The sequence below is a fragment of the Eulemur rufifrons genome, chromosome 14, assembly GCF_041146395.1.
Source record: "Eulemur rufifrons isolate Redbay chromosome 14, OSU_ERuf_1, whole genome shotgun sequence".
Lineage (NCBI taxonomy): Eukaryota > Metazoa > Chordata > Mammalia > Primates > Lemuridae > Eulemur > Eulemur rufifrons.
The window spans coordinates 32,234,732-32,254,295 of NC_090996.1; the positions used below are offsets into that span (position 1 = coordinate 32,234,732).

Genomic DNA, 19,564 nt, shown 5'->3' on the forward strand with positions numbered 1-19,564 from the left:
CACTCAGAGATCTCCCTAAGCAACTCACCTCTCTGTCATGTCAGTGTCTGCCCACACCTGGCCCACACCTACCAAGGCCACCTGCCATGGCCACACCACTCTGAAAGGGAACTTACCTGCACAGACGATCCACAAGGAGGATCTGTGCACAGCTGTTCTCAGGAACTCCCAGGAGAGGTGGCAGCCAAGGCGAGGAACAGCTGTGGGAGGGGGTGCCGCCTCTTTGAAGGGACACCCCAGAGGAAGAGCAGCTAAGTAGGCTAAGGCACACAGACGCATCCTCCCAGGGTCTTCCGCCCACGCACCACGAGCATTACCGAGGAACAAGGCTCTTTTTCCCTATAAACTAATCTCTCTTCCTGAATGGAAAATTTTTGTCTAGGCCCACAGAGGAGGTGGGGAGAAATAAAGTTTAATCTTTTAGATGTTATAAGGCTTACCTCTGCACATGCCACTAAGCCCGCAGACCAGACTTGGCTGTGGAGATGACTTGGAACTTTGAGAAAAGAGCTGGCTGGCCAGGAAGACATGCTTGTTTATTTATTCATCTCGAAGACATCTAACAATTTTCCCATAATGTTTAAGCCATAAATATAGCATGGAATGTCTCTGTATGAAACCTTCCAATGGCTTCCCCTTAGAATAAAATGCAACTCCGTCTCAGGCCTCAAGAGCCGATAGGACCACACTTCATCTATACAATTTTATCACTGTCCCCACCTCTGGGCCTTTGCATGTGCTGGTCCCTCTCTCTGAAACACGCTTCATGCAGATCAGCATCCTAGAAAGAGGCTCCATCAAGGTCTGCAAGGATGATCCATACATGTCAGCTACTTCTTTTCACGTGGGTCTCAGATCAAATCTCTCCTCCTTGAAAAGTCCCCCCAAGTCGCTATCATATTGCCATGTTACCATTTTTGTAACCTTTGCCATTATTCTTATAAAAGTATATTTCCATATCTTGCCTATGTCTGGTTTCCTCTGGGACAACAGGAACTCTGAGAAGGCAAAGTTCTCCTCTGCCTTGTTCGCCTAGCACGGGGTCTAACATGCCATATGTTCAGAACGAACATTTATTGAGTTAGCCACCCCTTCCCCTAGGACGACACCCCCATCTGTGGGAGCAGGCCACAGTCCCCCATGTGTGTGTCTAGCGACCACGGACAAACCAGTGCAATGAACGGTGGTGCTCAGAGCGACGACAGATACAAAATGTAAGGACAGTTGTCTCTCCTTACAACTCCACGTGCCATGTTTCCTAATAGCCCCCAGCCTTAGACCCAGCCCAGCTGTATTCACTGTTGACATCATCTGAAAGCACCGGGTCCCCTCATTCTGAAGTTCCATCACTGATTGATTCTTTAATTAAAGTTTTAATATTTATACTTGTGCCTTGAGGCAGTATTTTAAATAATGGAGGCAGACATTGGGAAGAGCCTCGTGGCTTCTTTAAAAACATCGTCTCCGTGTTTGAGGTCTTCGGGACGACTACGCGGGTGAACTCGGAGGTGACAGATTAAGGGATGATTTCAGGAATGTCAGCCGGTATTAATTTGTGTCTTGTGCTTACTGTGGAACTCCCATGCTGGGTGGCAAAGGCAGGACGAGCTGCCCTGTGTCCTTCAGAGAAAATGTGCTCAGATTTCAAGAGTCTCCTTACACGCCACTGGGAAATTGCTGGGTCCCCAAAGTATTTTCTGTGTCAAATACGATTTCCCTCTTGGAACATGTTCATAATTCCATACATCAGCTTAAAGGATGCAAACAAAATGGTCTACTTTTTGGAAAGGTGAAATGTCAGACATATATACAGGGCAGACCCAATTTTCTGGATATAAAAAAAAATTTATCTGAAAGGACTTTGATAAAATATAATGGCTTGGTATGGCTTGAGCTAAAAGGACTAAACCTATTTTTTTTTTAAGTCATCAGAGACATCAGGATATCTAGAAGACCTGTTCTCAGACCTTACAGAAGGAGATAAAAAAAATAGCATCAATTATCATGAGGAGAAAATAGGGCGAAATGGGTCACTTCCAGGAGAAACCTGCTCAGACCCAAGTTTCAGTTCGGTTTCCGGGCGGAAAGCTCTGGGGCCACAGGGCGATGTCAAAGACAGAGTGTTCTGAGGGGACCATGATTTACTATGATGTTACTGAAATTTCATACCTGTTGGCAAGCAAATCCCCACTCCCCCTCCCACCAGACCCTGGCCACCACCCTCTGCTCTCCGCTTTGATGAGCTGGACTATTGTAGAGACCTATAAGTGGGGCTCCTGATACAGTGAACATAAATAAGTTCTGGGGATCCACTGAACAACACTGTGCTCATAGTTATCGATACTATACGATATACCTAAAAATCTACGAAGAGGGTAGATCTCACATTGTGTTCTTACCACAACAAAATAAAAGGTAACATCTAAAAAATTTGATCGAATGTTTATTCCTACATTCAGAGAGGTTTTATAAATGGACAATGAGTGACCATAGTTGTGTTTATACAGTTAAAATATCACAAAAGTTTATATTTAAACACAGTCATTGTAATGTGTGAATCACAGGATAAATGATAACGCCACTTCTAATATTCTTCAATTCCTGTGTTCTCAAAATAGTCTGTGTATTACAGAAGTGTTTTTCAATTAAAAAAAAATATATTACTAAGGCCATGTTTTCAGTCCAGAAGGCTAAGGAGTTGAAGGCCTGCTAGGTTCTTCTTCCGGTCAGAGGAAATGCACAATTGCTGCAAAAACTTAATTTCAGAGTATAGCACGTGTCGAGACAGCAAGTCAAATGTCACCAACCTACGTCCCAGCCAGTGGACAGCTTGTCCCTGATCCTCCTTGGAACTTGGGCAAGGTCAGGCCAGCTTTAGCGTGGAGGGTTTGAGGATTCTGTTGTTTACTTAAAAGGAAATGCATGTGTACAAGGCAAGCTACCTGCCTTTTCTATCCCACCCGTTTTATAAGACTCAAAAATTAGAGCAATCTATTTGAAAAAAAAAAAAAGAAGAAGAAGAAGAAAGAAAACTAACATAATTTAGGCACTTACCAAGTGCCAGACCCTGTTCTAAGTGTTTATTGCTTTATTTAATTCTCACCAAAACTCTCTGAGGACAGAACTACTGCTGAAACTCTCATTGTACAGGCGAACAAAAGGAGGCACAGAGAAGTAAAGTAACTTTCCCAAGGACACACAGCTGGTGGGTTACTGAGCCAGGAGCCCTGTGCTCTTCTGGGCCACTAAGCTCTACTCTCCAGACCCTAAGGTGTCACCTCCACTACTGTAAGGAATGATGCCTTTTTTCCTAACCCAACTGGACCATAAGCTAACTTAGGGGAAACCCAGGGGATTCTCCTGGACCCAGGGCCTCCCAGCTGAGCCCAAAGAGGAAGAAGGGTTGGACTCAGCCCCTGTTACCAGCACAGCCACCGCCAGCACTAGCTTCACCCTTCACAGGCCCCAGGTCCTTTGCCTCTGAAGATAAAAGATCTTGGCTAAAAATAATTCTGCCGGTGGCTCCAGCCAGGCCCACTGTGGTCACTTAAAAATTGAAAGGATGCAGCCCTCTCATCTTTTTTTTTTTTTTCTCCTTTTGTAACAAAGATAAATGCTAAACGGAAGGTGGGGGAACTAGGGCGGGGGTGGCGGGTGCAGGGAAGGGATCTCAGGCTGGGCACATCCTGAACTTGTGCAGTCAAGGCCAGGCCTCTTCGCACATTAGATTGAAAAATATAAATAAGCAATCATCATTATTATAAAAGATAACGCAAGTTATGATACATTATGTTTCAGCTCTAACAAAGCTATTCCCCCGCACCTCCCCCGCTTCTTTCCAAGTCCCACTGAGAAGACCCACGGGTGGGTGCCAACTCCCCGGACTGCCTGGAGGATTGCCAAGCTCCTGAGCAGCCCCGCCCAGACGCTCGGCAAGTGAGCCCCAGCTCTGGCCCATCCAGGAGCAACGAGCCCCCTATTCCCTGGCAGCAAGGAATGAATAGAGTTGGGGGCTCCAGGGCAGCAAGGGCTCAGGATCTTCCCCTCCCTTCCTAAGCCAACAGTCTCCGAGTGACACCTGGTCCCTGAAGCAGGCACCTGGGAGGCTCCAGGAGCATCTCAGCCAAGCGGCCTCCTGGGGCCCCGCGAGCCCCGCCCTCGCCTCCAGCCCGGGACAATTGGGTGATTGGAGCTGACAAGGGGTCGACCCTCCCCTCCTCGGCCCGTGCTCTGAGGCCGGGCGGAGATCTGCTAGCCCCGAACGGGCTCTAAGGCACCGAAGGACCCAGGGGCGCAGCAGGAGTTTCCCACTCCCGAGTTTCCCGGCTGGCCCCCTCTCCTGGAGTCCAAGCTGCATCTCGGGGCGTTGACCTGGGTGCCAATAAACACCACCGCTCCAGCCAGCCCGGCGAGCCTCCTCTTCCCCGCCTCGCGCAAGGGGTTCAGCGCTTCTAAGCGCCCTCCGAGCCACCGAGGTGCCCCCTCCTTCAGAGCCCACGAAGGGCAGCGGAGGAGGCAGCGACCCGGGTGCGCTTCCAGCCCGCCGGGGAGACTAATCCAAGTGCGCAGGCAGGTTCCCGCTGCTCCCTGCACCTAGGACTCTCTCCCAGGAGGACGGACAGGCAGCCTGGGCGCTTCGGAGGGGCGCCCTGGGGCGAGGAAGGACGTGCTTCTGGAAGCAACGCCAGAGGGAGAGGGGTCATGGTCTCTGTCCCTTGGGGGGGTGGGGGATCTGCCACGAGATCGCTCCACACACACTGAAAAAGTTCCCGTCCAGCGCGCCCACATTAGCGCTGGGAGGAGGCCAGCTCCCAGGGACCCAGCTCTTCCCTCCGCGGGACCCTTCGGGCCAGGTCAGGGGGCGCAGAGGCGGCGACTTCGCCTGGACTTACCTAGAACTCCCGGCGTGCCCGCTGCGTTGGCCTTCTCCTCGGCCCCAGACCCCCGAATTCCCTGGCACTCGCTGCACCCCCGGCCACACTCACCATGAGCTGGGGGCGGCGAAGGGGGGTGCCGGCTTCTCCAGCACAGTCCGCAACTTCGCGGCAGGTCAGCCCCGCCCTGGCGCCCCTGCCTGGGCGCTGTGAGGGTCCGGCCGGCGGGGGCCCTGACGGCCACTGGGTGGGGGTCTGGAGCGCGAGGGTTCTCGATCCCGGGGCGCGCGGTCCGCTCCTCCTCGCTCTGCCTGGGTTTAGGCTCGGAGTTCTCTCGCGCCGGACGCCGGGGCGGGGTGCGCGGCTGTCCCCTCCAGATGCGGGGTGCTCTGCTCGTTCCTTCCCTCTCCGGCCCCGGAGGCGCACGCGTGGGTCCGGCCGCGGCCGCGGATCCCGGGGCTGGCAGAGCGCCCCCGCCCCTCGGTGGTGCAGCCGGGGCTGGGGCGAAGGGGGAGGGATTCCCCTCCTCGAGTTCGGGTTTCCCCACCCTGCGCGGACCCCGGGCTCTGGCCGCCGCTGCGCCGCTGTGAGCAGCACTTCAGGGCAGCGCAGCCCGTGCCACCGGCTCCAGCTGGAGGAGGCGGCGGCGGCGCGGCTCGCACAGGGACTGGAAAGGAGGTGACCTTCAAACCCCGCGCTCGGGGAGACCAGGAAGGGGGCTGGGGCGATGGGGGAGCGGCGAGCACCCAGACGGCCCGCGAGAGCGCTTGCAGGCAGGCGGGAGAGAACCCAGAGGAGAGCTTCCAACAAAAATATAGATTAGAAAATAAACAAAGGAGAGCGAGCGAGAGCGCGAGAAAATGTGTGCATGTGTCTGTGTGTGTGTGTGTGCGTGTGTGTCTGTGTGTGTGTGTGCGAGCGCGCGACAGGCAGCGAGCAGCCCCGGCTGCGGAGCCAAAAATAATCTGGTGCGCGAGGGAGCGCCCCCTCCCCCTTCCCTTCGCCGGCGCCACCGCTGCGGTCACGCGTGAAGCCCTGGATTCCAGCGGGCGGCGGACGCGCGACCCGCTGCCTCGGGCTCCTCGCTTGCAGGGGAGAGGGGTAGAGTTGGCTGCCCGGGCAATGAGCCCGGGTCTTTCACGCGCACGAGTCGTCCTTGTCCCGGAGTGGGCTCGTTCTCTTGAGCACCAGCACCCTCCTCCCGAACCCCCATCAAAGTGGATGAGTCCCCTCCCGGAGAAAAGCCAAGTCGAGCAGCCTTTCGCCCCTATCCACTTCTGCTCTGGGGAAGTTTTCCAGCGAATCTGCAAATCTCGCGGCCAGGCAGCGATCAAGCCCTATCTGAGACGCAAAAAGTTAGCCAGGCCAGATGCAAAGATGCAGGGTGTGAGCGACGCGGGTCTGGGCCGCCCCCGCGCCCCGCAGCTGGCCTCTAGTGTCCTACCCTCTCGCTGGCCACCTAGGGCTGCACTCGACGCTGATTCTAGAGGGGGCTAAAGATTGTCCTCTTAGCAGTTGTCTTAGAGCCAGAAACCCTATGACTCCTTAATGTCTGCTACCACTTAATAAGCACTTACTTTGCGCCAGATGGTGTTTTAAGCGCTTTGCATTGAGTCTTCTCAACAACTAGATGAAGTAGGGACCATAGATATATCCATTTCCCAGATGCTTAGGAGGTTAAAGCAACATTTCCCTTTTACCGAGTCCTACCCTGGAATCCTTGAATGAGAAACTCTGCTTTTTACCCCCTTTTTAATTTTTTTTTTTTTTTACCGGCATTCTAGGGGATTATGTTGCATGCCAAAGTTGGAGGTTCAGTGAGTTATGATGTGTTCAAGGTCACACAGCAGGCAAGGAAACAGGATCTCCAGGCGGCCTAGCTGGGTTTATGTGGTGAACCACTGCACTACCCTGCCTTCTGCAGGGCAGGTGGCTTCGGACCAGGCCAGATACCAATCTGATTCCAATCTTGAGCACTTGGTCTCAGTCCTGTGCTCACGTTCCTGTCCTGTGATTGGATTGTTTCTGCACTTACAGCAATGGTTCTCCTCCAAGTAGGACTGTAAGGTTTCCAAAAGTAGGGACCATGTTACATGTATTCCTTCATACCACGTGCATTTCACAGTGCCTACCAAATACCAGATTCGTTAGGACTTCCTTCCTCTGCAATCTTATCAGACTAGGGTTTCTTCCAGTATTAGAATAAGAGGAAGAAAGGGAACTTCTACCTATAACTGGTATTTTTAAAAAACATGCAATGTTTTATCATCATCTGAAAAAGCAATGTTGCCAAATCCAGAAAGACATCTCTTTCGTTGGCCCCAATGATTTTGCAATTTGGGTTTGTTTTTTTTTTTCCCCCCATTTGTTTTCTTAGGACCCTCTTTGATAATAATATATTTGTATGTAAACAAGTGTTTTTTTCTTCTTTCTACTAGTCTCGTCTTTCAGTGATAGCACAATGAAGCCATAAATCTGGGTTAGTAACATCATAATCATCTTTCCCCCAGAAACTGTTTACAATGGGAAAACCACTGAATTTAAATGTAATTGTCTAGCCGTGCAGGGAGACGAGATGGGTTGTAAAAGAGGTATTCTCAATTTAAAAGCAAATTATCAATAATGAGAGAAGAAATAAATGGCAGTTAATGGGAAGTTCTGCTGAAATATAATGTTTTCTGCAAATTTGCCAACAGGAATTGTTTCTCTATACTCCTCCATTTTTATTCCGAGAAGGGAAAAAAATGAATCTAATCATTCAAGGCAGAAACACTGGCTGTTTCATTAAAATGGATAATTGCTGGGCCCTTTGATTATTTTTTTAATATATATTTTTACTATTAGAAATGAAATAAAACATATTCAACTATCTGAAAATCAAGGTCAGTCTGAGTCTGCTCTGATTTATTTATTTTAGAGTAGGAATAGGCTTAGATATATTAGCAATGAGTGTCAAGTATGACTCACTGGTACCTGCACTGCTACAAGGCTTAAGAAAGCTTAATCTGAGTGTGGGGTACATCCATTCCAATTTAAAACAAAATTAGAGTAAAAATCAATATGGCATGCTATTACACTATTCATTTGGAAAGTACTAGTTTCTTTTTCACAATGACCTTTCTCATTCCAGGTAGAGTTTTTCTGTCATTTCTCCATGTTGCGCCACTGCAAGTTACTGGCAGGTGCTGAAGTAGACAGCTCCTCAGGACAGCCCAGGCCCCAGAAATCGCCCAGCTACGGTTATAAAGAACATGGAGACTTTGGCTCCTCCTACTGGATGTGAAAAATACTTTGCAATTTGTGATATAAGTAAATGTCAAAAATGATGTCTTCCATAAAGCTGGTTTAAAAAAACAAAGGAATGACTTTGTAGCCTCATGCTTGGCTGAGAGCTATCTAAAATGTAAATTTCATCATCTCACTTTCAAACTTACAATCTTCCCATGGCTCCGCGTGGTTCCCCAAGATGAGGTCTAATGTCCTCTGCATGGGTTACAAGTTCACGGACTATCTGGCTCTTGTTAAATCGACGGGGGGTGCTTTTCTCTTGCTGGTCTCCGTGCCTTTGCACGCTGTTCCTCCAACCTGAAATACTCCCACAGACTTCTTTTCCTCGATATCCTCTTTCGTTTTTAGATCTCTATTTTGACATCACTCCCTCCCTGTGAACCCTCCCGCCCAACTCCCTATCTCAGCCCCACAGATAAGGCCCTATTTTGAACTCCTCACACCTATATTTAACTTTATCATGTCTTTTGTCTCAGCCTACTGTAAATGTTGTTCTCTATTAAACTGAAAATAACTTGATGTCAAGGGCTTTGCTAGTGCATAGGGCCAGCCATGTATTATACTAAGCTCACTAAAGGTTGGTGACTCCTCCTTCCGCCCTGAAGTTGACTGCTATCTAGATGTGCAAACCTCTTTGGGATGGGTTGAATAATCAACTTGCTCATCCACTTACGTAGTCCTTCTTCCTTTCAGTCATCAAACCTGCATCTTCCTTGAGGCTAGTCCCTCATGCAAACCATTAAGTCCATAAACCAGACACAGTTTCTGCACTCAGGAAAGCTTATGGTCCGATAGGATAAGTCAGGTGCGTGCATAAGCAACTGCAACAGTTTTGAAAGATTTGGCCAATAGCGAATGGGAGCTTATAGCCAGACATGGGGGAAGGGAAGAGGTCAGGCAAAGCTTTCTAGAGGAGATCACCTCTCCATGGAGAAGACAAGTAGGGACTGCCCAGAGAGTTGGGTGAAGGACATTCCTGGAGAAGAACGCAGCTCGTGAGAGTGCCTGGAGCAAGACAGGACAGCGTCTTCTTGGAACAGCCAATCTGTTCACTGTGAATGGAGTCGTGTTGAGTGCAAGTGGCTGGAAAGCGGTGGGGCGGACAAGACAGTAGAAGCTGAAACTGAGAGTGTGGGCTGGGGAGGGCTTATAAAGGACCCCGGTTTGCCAAGACCCACCGTCACCATGTGTCCCACTGCCCGGGTCCGGGACATTGCTGTGCTTTCACTGATGTTTCAGTGACCATCTCCCCCACTATTATCTCATATTTAACAACTTTTCCTGGTGGTCAGTGTCAATATACACTGAATTCTAGGGATTAGCAGACTACTCCAAGATACTCTAGAATTTTTAGAGATGATCAGCAGTATATTAGATAAGACAGGAGAAGGGTGAGAAAAGAGAACTAAAGACAATCAAAGTAGCCAAGCATCCTTCCATTCCTTCCCCCAAGGGTACCTTTCTACAGCAGTCACAGAGGAGAGGATGCTATATTCAAATTCATTTATAAATGACTCTGGATTCAATGAAATGCTTTGCACAAGCCTAATATTGTATAAGACCTGCCTTGCCCTCAAGTTCTCAGTCTTCAGACTTACCTGAAAGCTTTATCACAGTCTAGTACAACTAATGAACTAATTAAACCAGTCTGAGGACCACAGGGGAATGGATTGAACCTTATACTCTCTCTCCCCCACTCAGTCCTTGGGCACATGGCAGATACTCAATATATAGTTATTGATTGGCTGAACTAACTCACCATCTATCATGTGGTCCAGGGTTTTGATATTAACCAAGGCATTTAATACTGAGAATGAGCTATCTAGTGTCCAGGGATGAGTTCTCTTTTTCTGAAAAGACACGAACTTTCATGCTCTGTTTTAAAATGTTGTTGAAATAGTAAACATGATGGTTTCTCCTCTTCTCCTTGGGCTCATCCCTTTTCCTCTCCTGCCCACATCCCCCAAATAATGATGAAGAAAACAGTAGCAGTAACAAAAATAGCACCCTGAACAATGGTGATAACAAGAACAGTAATAAAAATAACAAGCACGTGACATTTACCATATAAACTCTTCAGTTCTATTATCTCATTTCATCCTCACAGTGTAACTCTAGGCGTGAATACTATTACTGATGTTGGCTGAGTGTTCCAGCCAACAGCAGATTGCCTCGGACTAACAAAGATGACAAAACCACTAACCTTGATAACCCAGAGCTGATTGCAACCTCCCTTTCTCCTGCTTTGTAAGAGCAGGTCCTTAGCATGAGTAGTCATGAGCAAAATGCGGTCACCAACATTACTCCCCTGCTACTGAATGGTGAAGTGGAGTTACATGCCGGCTTAGTTCTCCTGCTGGGTAAGGCGGTAAGAAGTCATTATATGCCTTCTTAGGACTTGTTCGAAGGAGGACAAATGAAAACATTTTTGAGAACATACTCTATGCCAAGCCTGAGATATGGCATCGGACCACAGAGAAACCCTATAAGGTAGGTCCTACTGTTATTCCCATCTTAGAGATAAGGAAACTGAGGTGCAAAGAAAAAAAGTGAATTTTCAAAGTTTGCAAACCTGAAGCTCAAGACCTTGTTTTTCAATCCTAGACAGTCTGCTATCAGGGCCGCGGCACGCTATGCCGCATTCCCCAAACCTCTCTTCACGTGTAGGGGACCCAAAGGCCAGTGACACAAAAACATTGTGTAAATAAACATTCTAAAGTCCCACTAAAAATCATTTTTTAAAAAAAACATAAAGGCTACTTGAATAGCTCCATCCAAAGTCAACCATGAAGGTTAAAAATGAGATTTCTCAAGGAAAAAAAAAAACGTTGCAAGTCAATGAGGTGTAAATAGTTAATGAATTTATAATCAGAACATAAATAGTTTTGCCTTAATGTACTAACCTCTCAGGGGGGAAAATGTTCCATGTATTAGCAGCACAGAATATTGACAATCGATTTCTTTCAAATGCACTCACTTTATTTTAAGTCTTAGTCATTTTATAACAAATGGATAAGTAAAGATATTTAAGCCATTTAGGATGAAATATGCAACCCTACAAGGAAGAGTATGTACTTGCCGTGGTTACTGGTGGGTTATAGATGCTCTGAGCAGTGAAATATCTGTAAATCATGGTCAAAGTGTGCATTACTGTGTTTCCACTCGTACATTTATTATTTCTATTTATTCCTTATACTTCAATTAAGAGGCATAAACCTCTAAACAGGAAAAAGTCACCGGGAATATCTCATGAGACTATATAATAGATAATAGGAAGCCATATAAATAAATGGCTAAAGTTCAGGACTCTGGAAGCCGAACAGAAACATCTAAAGGATACAGTTTGGGCATTTAGTGAAAAGTGAACTCGGTTCTGTGAAGCATGTTTCCATCAACTCCCGCCCTCTCCGACAGAATCCTCCTGCACCATTACCTTACCTTGGCTCAAAATACTCCGCTCCTTAATCTACAGATACTCTTTTGACTTCCCCCCCAGAAGCAAACCCTGAGACAAGTATTTGAGCTGCAAGTAACAAACTGTGGGGTGGGGGGTGTTGAATCCAGAAACAGTGGCCCCATGTCCAGGGAGTGGGGAATTGAATAGGGAAGGGACAAAAGCCAACAAAAGGTGTGTTATCAAGTAAGTTACCACTGTGGGTAACTGGAGGTGATTCCTACTAAAGAATTCCGGGAGCCAGTATAGAACCCCGCCACCCCCAGAGTTCTCCCACCCAGGGACAAGGGAGCTTGAATATTTACTTGTCAATTTCCATCAGTCACTGGTTGAGGGTTAGTTGGGGAAGGACAGGGTGTTAGTCCCATGCCACTTCCAGCCTTCCTTGGTCACAGCTAGAGTGGAATTGGCAGTTAGGAGTCCTCAGGCAAGGAGCTGCAAGCGCTGGCATTTGGAAGTCCACACTGCACGCGTGTTAGTGGCAAACACCTAGGGACTGTGATTGTGAGGCAATGCAGCATCTTCTGCATTCTCAACGTCCCCATGAAGAAAGAGGGAAAAGGTGAGCTTTGCAGGAGCAGTTAAGTCTTGTGCCCGTAGGAATGAAAAACCACAGTATCTCTCATCACCTGTAAAGCTCTGCTGACGGAATGTCCAAGTGTCCTGTGGTTGTCAAACCGCAGCGTATGGAAGGCTCATCTGTAATGCTCATCAAAATTCAGACCCTGGGCTCCCCACTAGAGATTCTGATCCAGGAAGTCTGGGATGAGAACGAAAATTTGAATCTTCGAATCCCCCTACACACACGCACACGCACACGCACACACACACACACACCGTGTCACAGGTGTTCCGAGTACCTGATGTGGAATACCAGTGTGTTTAGTCCAACAGCAGAATGACTTGTGGATAGGGCCGGGAGTGGGAGGAGGTGGGAGTTTAATATGTTTTTAAGATCTGAGGGCTTTGTGTGTGGATATTTCGCTTCTCTTTGAAAACACGATCGCTTGCTGTGCTAACTCTCAGAAAGGAGGTAATTGTTAGCAGGGTTCTTTCTGAAGCACTGATTATGCACCATGAATATATTAAAATCTACAGGTATTTTGCAGAGAACTCATGGGAACACTCAGGAAGTGCCATTTTGAAGTCCCCGAAGCCATAACGAGGACTAAGAAATAGTGATGTAATGTAGTAGGAAGAATAAACAGATTAAGCTTCCCAAGTTCTTATCCCAGGCAGGCAACACGGGGGTGGTCAGACCTAGCTGAGCCAGTTTCTTTGCAGCAAAGCCCTACTTGACTCACAGGTGTGATGATGAAGTGCGGTGGAAATGAGTTGGCAGGTATAGGTGACAGACAAATTGAGTGAGGTACCATCATTGCTTTTTGGTAGGTCTTTTTTAGAAAGAATGAAGTGGCAGTAATCCTGGAATCCCTGTCCAAGAATGTCGAGGACCTGGAATTTGCTCAAGAAATTCTTTAATAATGGACGAGAGAGAGAGAGAGTAAAAAGCAAAGCACACACCATATGCCTTATGATGGCAGGTAGCGTTGTCTTGCATCCCTTTCTATTTTTATTATAGTCTAAAAGGTATTTCACAGAGGCCGGCAGCCACGAACAGACTGAGGAAAGCAAGGGGTAACCAACTTGAGAGACTGTCAACGAGAAGGCCATCAGTCTATTTGATTTCTCTGCTTCCTCCTGCTTTGACTTGTCTCTGTGTTCAAAAGCTAAGACTGGCTTGCTTGCCATTATTCCGTAAGGCAATTAAGCAACTTGGCAATAAAAGCAATCCCATTTTTTCTGGAGTATTTCACAGAGAACACAGAACAGCACAGGACAGATGTTGAACCAAAACGCAAGTACTTCTCTGAACACAGTCCTCAGTGCCAAGGCTAAATGGTCCGCCAGAGAGCTGGCTTCCATCTCGCCATCCCTCCTCTGGGACTTTTTTCCAACAGTTAATTCTTCCCTCTGCTCCATCTTCAAACTCTCCTGGCTGTTGGGATATAAACATGCTGAAGCTCTCTTCTATTAATCCTCCTCCTTCAGCTCTCCCTCAACCTTAAGCACACTGCTGGTTTGGGTCTACCTCTAGCCACCAAGTGCTTTGGAGCGAGTAATCCACGTTTACCAGCTCTCTGATGACCTCCTGTAGTCTGGTTTTACTGTTTACAACACTCTACTGAAGCTACTGCCTTAGCACCTCCTTCACTGATGTCTCCCCTGGTCCCACCCATGTTCCAGCCACGAGCCCAGTTGCTGTCTCTTCATCCTCTGACCTGTTCATCTCCTGGCAACTCTCTGTGATTGAGAAGCACCACACACTCCTGCCCGTCTTCCTGCCCCTGAACTATTCTCATCTCTTTATCTACTCTGCCTACACACCACCCTTCCTAAATCACGTTCCTTAGCATCCTGCTCTGCACACATTCCCCTTGAATCTCTGCCTATAGATGCCGTCTACGTCCCCCCAGCTGCTAGATCCCAGAGCTCTGTGTACTCTTCACCTCTTGGCTAGAGTTCCCATTCCCTTATCTCCAACTCAAAACACACCATCATCAGCTGGCTATCTGCCAGGCATCTGGGGCTACTGTTTACAACCAATCTATTCACTCATTTGATAAGTATTTATTGAGTGCCTACTATTTATGCAAAAATAGAAACAGAAATCCACTATATTGGTTATCTCTTGCTAGTGTAAATATTTACTCAAAAACTTATCAGCTCAATAAAACAAGCATTAACTCTCAGTGTCTACTGGGCAGGATGTGGCACAGCTTAGCTGGGTGCCTCTGGTTCAAGGTCTCTAGCAAGGCTGGAATCAATGTGTCTGCTGGGGCTGCCGTTGGAGCGCAAGACTCAACTACAGAAGGATCTGTTCTGGGCTTACTCATGAGATGGCTGGCAGGATTCAGTTCCTCAGTGGCCCCTGGCTGTTGGTTACCTGCAGTTCCTGGTCACAGGGGCCTCTTCAGTGGGCAGCTCAGGACTTGGCAGTGGATTCACTTAGAGCAAGAGAGCAAGCGCCCAAGAGGGAAGCCGATGTCTTTTTATGACTCGATTTTGGAAGTGATATCCCACTCCTTGGAAGCGAATCGACATGTCCAGCCCATACCCAAAGGGAGGAGGTCATGCAAGAGCCTGGATACCAGGAGAAATGGATGATTTAATGCCAACTTAGAAGCTATCACAACCCCATTCCCAGAAAGCTTGGTTCCTGTGAGACATAATCCTAAGTGCATGGCAGAGATATGGGAAGAGAGGATGGATCCGTGTCATGAAGGAGCTTGTGTGCCATGCACGCAACTCAACATGTCTCCAATTCAACTTTTATTTTCCTCCTTCAATCCTCTTAGGTTCCCTTCATTTCCACTCATTGCATCTTACCATCTCTTGTCTGGCCCAGAAGAGCAGCCTCTTAGCTGGTCTTGTGAAAAGCCCTTCCCTGCCCTGAATCCATTCTGCACACATCCAAGAACAATTTGTAAAATACTCTACTTGCATCTCTCTGTCTCTTCCCATTCCAAGTGACACAAACTCCCCTCAAATTAGTTTAAGCTACAAACGGGATTTATGGATACATGTAGGTAATAATTCCAAAGGACACTGGTTTTAGGCATTGATGGAATCAAATGCTCAAACAATGAGAGGCATTTTTTCTCTCTTCTTTCTACTTTCTTCTGTGTTGGGATCCTCCTCAAAAGGTTGTTTGGTTACTGTGTCAAAGGTGCCCTCCAACAGGCACAGACTCCCATATCATATTCTACCCAATCCATAACTCGAGCAGAAAGGGTTATTCTACAGTAGTGCTATAAACATCCCTGGAGTGTGCACTCCCTGGCCCAGATGGGATCACATACCTGTCACCGAACCACCATGGTGACCAGGTGAGCACAGTGCTCTGTCTGACTGGCCACATCTATGGAACAAGAGTATGGAGTCAACCTGCCCTGAACCACCTAGTCTCAGAGTGGTGGACAAGTGACTTCCCCCAAAGGAAACTAGAAACCTATTACAAGAAGGGTATTCCAAATTCTGAACAGTCAAATAGTCAGATAGGTAATATAACACAAATGTTAAAACATCACTTATCTAATTAATAACCTCATTCCTTATAGGATAAAGTTCAACCATCTTTGCTTAGCATACAAGACTCTCCATGAATGAGTCCAAGCCTGTCTTCCTAGTCTTATCTGCCCTGCATTCTGATTTCACTCACAAAGAAATACACATTCGTCTCTCAATAGTCTGTGTTCTGTTCTGTCATACCCCTGAATCCCCCTTTCCTGGAGTGCTGAATTTCTACTTCATCACCTGTTGAGCCATCACCTGTCTCAGGATCCAGGTCAAATGCTGTCATTCTATTGAAGAATCCACCCAACTTCTCCTGGCTCAACCAGCTGCTCCTTTCCCAAGAAATCATGTAAACATCTCTGTTTAACAGTGGTTCTCAACAGGGGCAGTGCTGTCCCCTCAACAGGGGACGTTTGGCAATGTCTAGAGGTATTTTTGGTTGTCGTGACTAGAGAAGGGGCACTTCTGGCATCTAGTGAGTCGAGGCCAGGGATGCTGCTCGACATCCCACAGTGTACAGGCAGCGCCCCCAAAACCAAAAAGGATCCAGAATGTCAACAATGCCACGATTGAAAACCTCTGTCTCTCGTAACATTTAATGCCTTGTATTATAATTACCAATTTTATATCTTCCCAACGAGACCATGAGCTCCGCAGGGGCGGGGACAGTTTTGCATTTGTCAATGTACGCCCGGCTCTAGCAGGTGCCTGGCCCATAGCAGATGCTCAACAAACATTGGCAGAGTGACTGCGTCAGAGAATGGCTGGCCAGATGGGCTTCTGAAACGTTATCCAAGAAACTGAGTTCCTGGAAGGCATCACGCTTCCTTAAATGGCCATTGTATTAGAAAATTTCAGCTGCAAAGTGTTTTTCCTTCCTTTCCAAGAATAAACTTGAACAAAATGTAAACTTCCAAATTTGAAATCACGTGACTTTCTCTGCACGTCTATTGCTATCTGTGGGTCCCGTGTTACTGGTTATTAATAAGTGTCCTCTTGGCTTTTTGTCATTTCTAAAGACAGAGGAAAGAGCTATACTCCCATTAAAATATACACCTCTCTTATAGTTCCCCTAATTTTTGTTTTTTTTACAACAAGACAACATTTCATGACCCTTTTCCCCCATCCAATTTTAGTTTAAAACAAGGCTGTGCATGTGATATCTTCATCTAAGCCATTGCACGCTTGACTAAGGAATGCACACGTCACCAGAAGCTCAGGATGCCATGTGAGGTCGAACACGTTTCTCAGAAAGGACATTCAAATGTCAGATGGAATGATTTACACCACATGTCAATAAAAAGTACTCCGAGGTCCTCCAAGTCAATAAAGCTTATTAGAACAATCTCAGGGCTGAGTATCAGTGCACCCTGATGAGAACCTCTGAAGTCAGACACCATCTCCAGGCAAGTGGCATTAAACAGACCATTCTGGAAGGAGAAATAAAACCCAAAGCTTCCATTATTTTGAGAGTTCATGTTAACCGAATAACATATAAGAAGCTGGAGAAATAGGTGCCTATATTCTCATAGTTAAAACCTTCTAGACACTTGTAGACATTCATTCTTTAAACTCTCATAAATTGAAAGTCTCCAAAAGGCCAAGCATTGTAACAGGCATATCACATTTACTCAGTTTTTAGGAGTACACACTTAAATCGTGCTGTTTATGTGTATTCTCCTAAATCTTTACAAATGTAACTATTTATATCATCATTATGACCCTATGAAATGAGTATAGCCTTATCCCCATTTTGCAGAGAAAGAGACTGAGTTCAGAGAAGCTAAGTAAAACGCCCAAGGTCGCCCAGCTGGTAAGCAGCAGAGCCTTCATGCAAAGTCAGGCGGTCCCTACCCACTGTGCAACACTGCCTTGTGCGTTACTTCTAGTCTGATTGATAAACCCTAAACCCCAAGTTTGGCCCACTTGATATTTCTAAAATTATAATTTCAAAATCAGGATTCACAGAGAAGCTGGATTTGTGGATTCTCTTGACAAATCAAAACATCTGGCCACCTGAGCCCGCCTTCTTGCAGGTGGTGTGGCAGGAGGGTGGTGCAGATCTTCCTCATTCATTTGGCCACTTGTGTGGCTCCTGAGGCATTTGAGTCTCAGACCCTGGCATAGCTGTTCTGTAGACGAAGATGCTGAACCCAAAAGATGTTAAGGAACTTGGCCAAGGCCCCAGAGCTCGTGAACAGCAGAGGCTGGATTTGAACTTGGCAGGATCCCAATGGAAAATAACCTGGCATGCTCAAATTAAGGCCATCAGGGAGCTGTCCCTTTATTTAAAAAGGTGCTAGTGACAGAGGTGTGGCAGGTGTGGGGCAATAACCATAGACTAATGTCAGCAAAGCCGTCATTATCCCTAGGTCTCCAGGAATCAGGGCAGGGAGTTGTAACCAGAACCCGCAAGAAGAGAACTGTTGAGAGCAGGTGCTTCGAGATGAGGGACAGGGACCTGCAGGTGAGGGACACAGGAAAACTCACAGGGAGGGAGGCAGGGGGCTAACATCCTGATCTCATTCCACTCCTTCCGTCTCGTTCCTTGCCAGGGTGCCCCCAACCAGGCAAACCCAAACGGCAGTCAGAGGACCTGGAACCTTGCCGATTAGGGGCAGAGAGCGGGGTGGGGGTGGGGGTGGGGAATGCACATCTCGGGTAACACAGAAGACACCCAACACGTAACTCCTGCTGGACTCCACAAACAGTTCTCTTCCCACTTCACTTGCTCTAACTCACTCAATTTACTACCGTAACAATATTAAATGTACCAGCACACATAAATACGGTGCTTAAGATGTGCCAACCCCCATTCTGAGAGCTTTACATAGATCCACCCATTTTTCTAAGTGCCTACCATGTGCTAGAAACTGTGTCCTGCCTGGAAACATAGCGGGGAGGGGGACACAAGGGTGGCAGAGGTCTTAGCAATCCTCTTCTCTCAAGTATGGGGTCAGGTCATGCTACCACACTGCAAGCTTCTTCAACCTTTCGTTCAGACTCATGGGCAAACCAGACGTCCTGTTTTAAGGGAAAGGGAAGCAAAACGAGTGGGAAATGCAGAGGTGCCTCCACCTGACTAGCCATCAGAGAAGTGAAAATCAAAACCACAACGAGGTATCATCTTACCGCAGTCAGAATGGCTATTCCCAAAAAGACAAAAAGTAACAGATGTTGGTGAGGATGCAGAGAAAAGGGAACTTTTCACCCACTGTTGGTGGGAATGTAAACTAGTACAGCCACTGTGGAAAACAGTACGGAGATTTCCCAAAGAACTAAAAATAGAATTGCCAGTCAATCTAGCAATCCCACTATTGCGTATGTACCCAAAGGAAAAGAATCAAAATATCACAGGGACAGCTGCACTCACGTGTCCGTCTTAGCACCATTCACAACAGCACAGCTATGGAATCAACCCAAGTGCCTATCGGTGGATGAACGGAGAAAGAAAACACGGTATATGCACGATGGAATACTATTCAGCCATGAAAAAGAATGAAATTATGGCATTTGCACCAACGTAGATGGAACTGGAGGTCATTATCTTAAGTGAAACAAGCCAGGCACAAAAAGGCAAATATTGTATGTTCTTACTTACATGTGGCAGCTAAAAAATTTGAACACATGGAGGTAGAGATAGGAAAAACAGATAATAGAGACCGGGAAGGGAGAGTGGGGGGAGAGAGGAGGGTGGAGAGAAGTGAGCTAAACGGGTGCAAACACACGGTAAGATGGAAGGAGTCAGTCCAGTGTTTGCCAGCAGAGTAGGATGACTATACTTAACCAAAATGTGCTGTACTTGGGTGAAGGACGCCCTGAATGCCCTGATTGATCGCCATGCATTATATACGTGTAACACAATTTCTCA

At 47.1% G+C, this 19,564-nt stretch overlaps 1 protein-coding gene across 12 annotated transcripts in view; it reads right to left on the minus strand.

The window, feature by feature from the left end:
• The window catches only part of RBFOX1 (RNA binding fox-1 homolog 1), a 1,926,172-nt gene that overhangs the window by 1,359,727 nt on the left and 546,881 nt on the right, over positions 1-19,564 (minus strand). For 6 of the 12 annotated variants that reach the window (XM_069486173.1, XM_069486159.1, XM_069486172.1 and 3 more), the window contains exon 1: positions 4,986-5,841. The exons of 2 other annotated variants lie outside the window; for them this stretch is intronic. In XM_069486173.1, the coding sequence (XP_069342274.1) occupies positions 4,986-4,988 (3 nt within the window). In that variant the 5' untranslated portion in view covers positions 4,989-5,841. Of the gene's footprint in view, positions 1-4,892; positions 5,842-19,564 lie in introns of those variants that run through there. 4 more of the 12 variants (XM_069486180.1, XM_069486164.1, XM_069486178.1 and 1 more) reach the window with 2 other exon arrangements.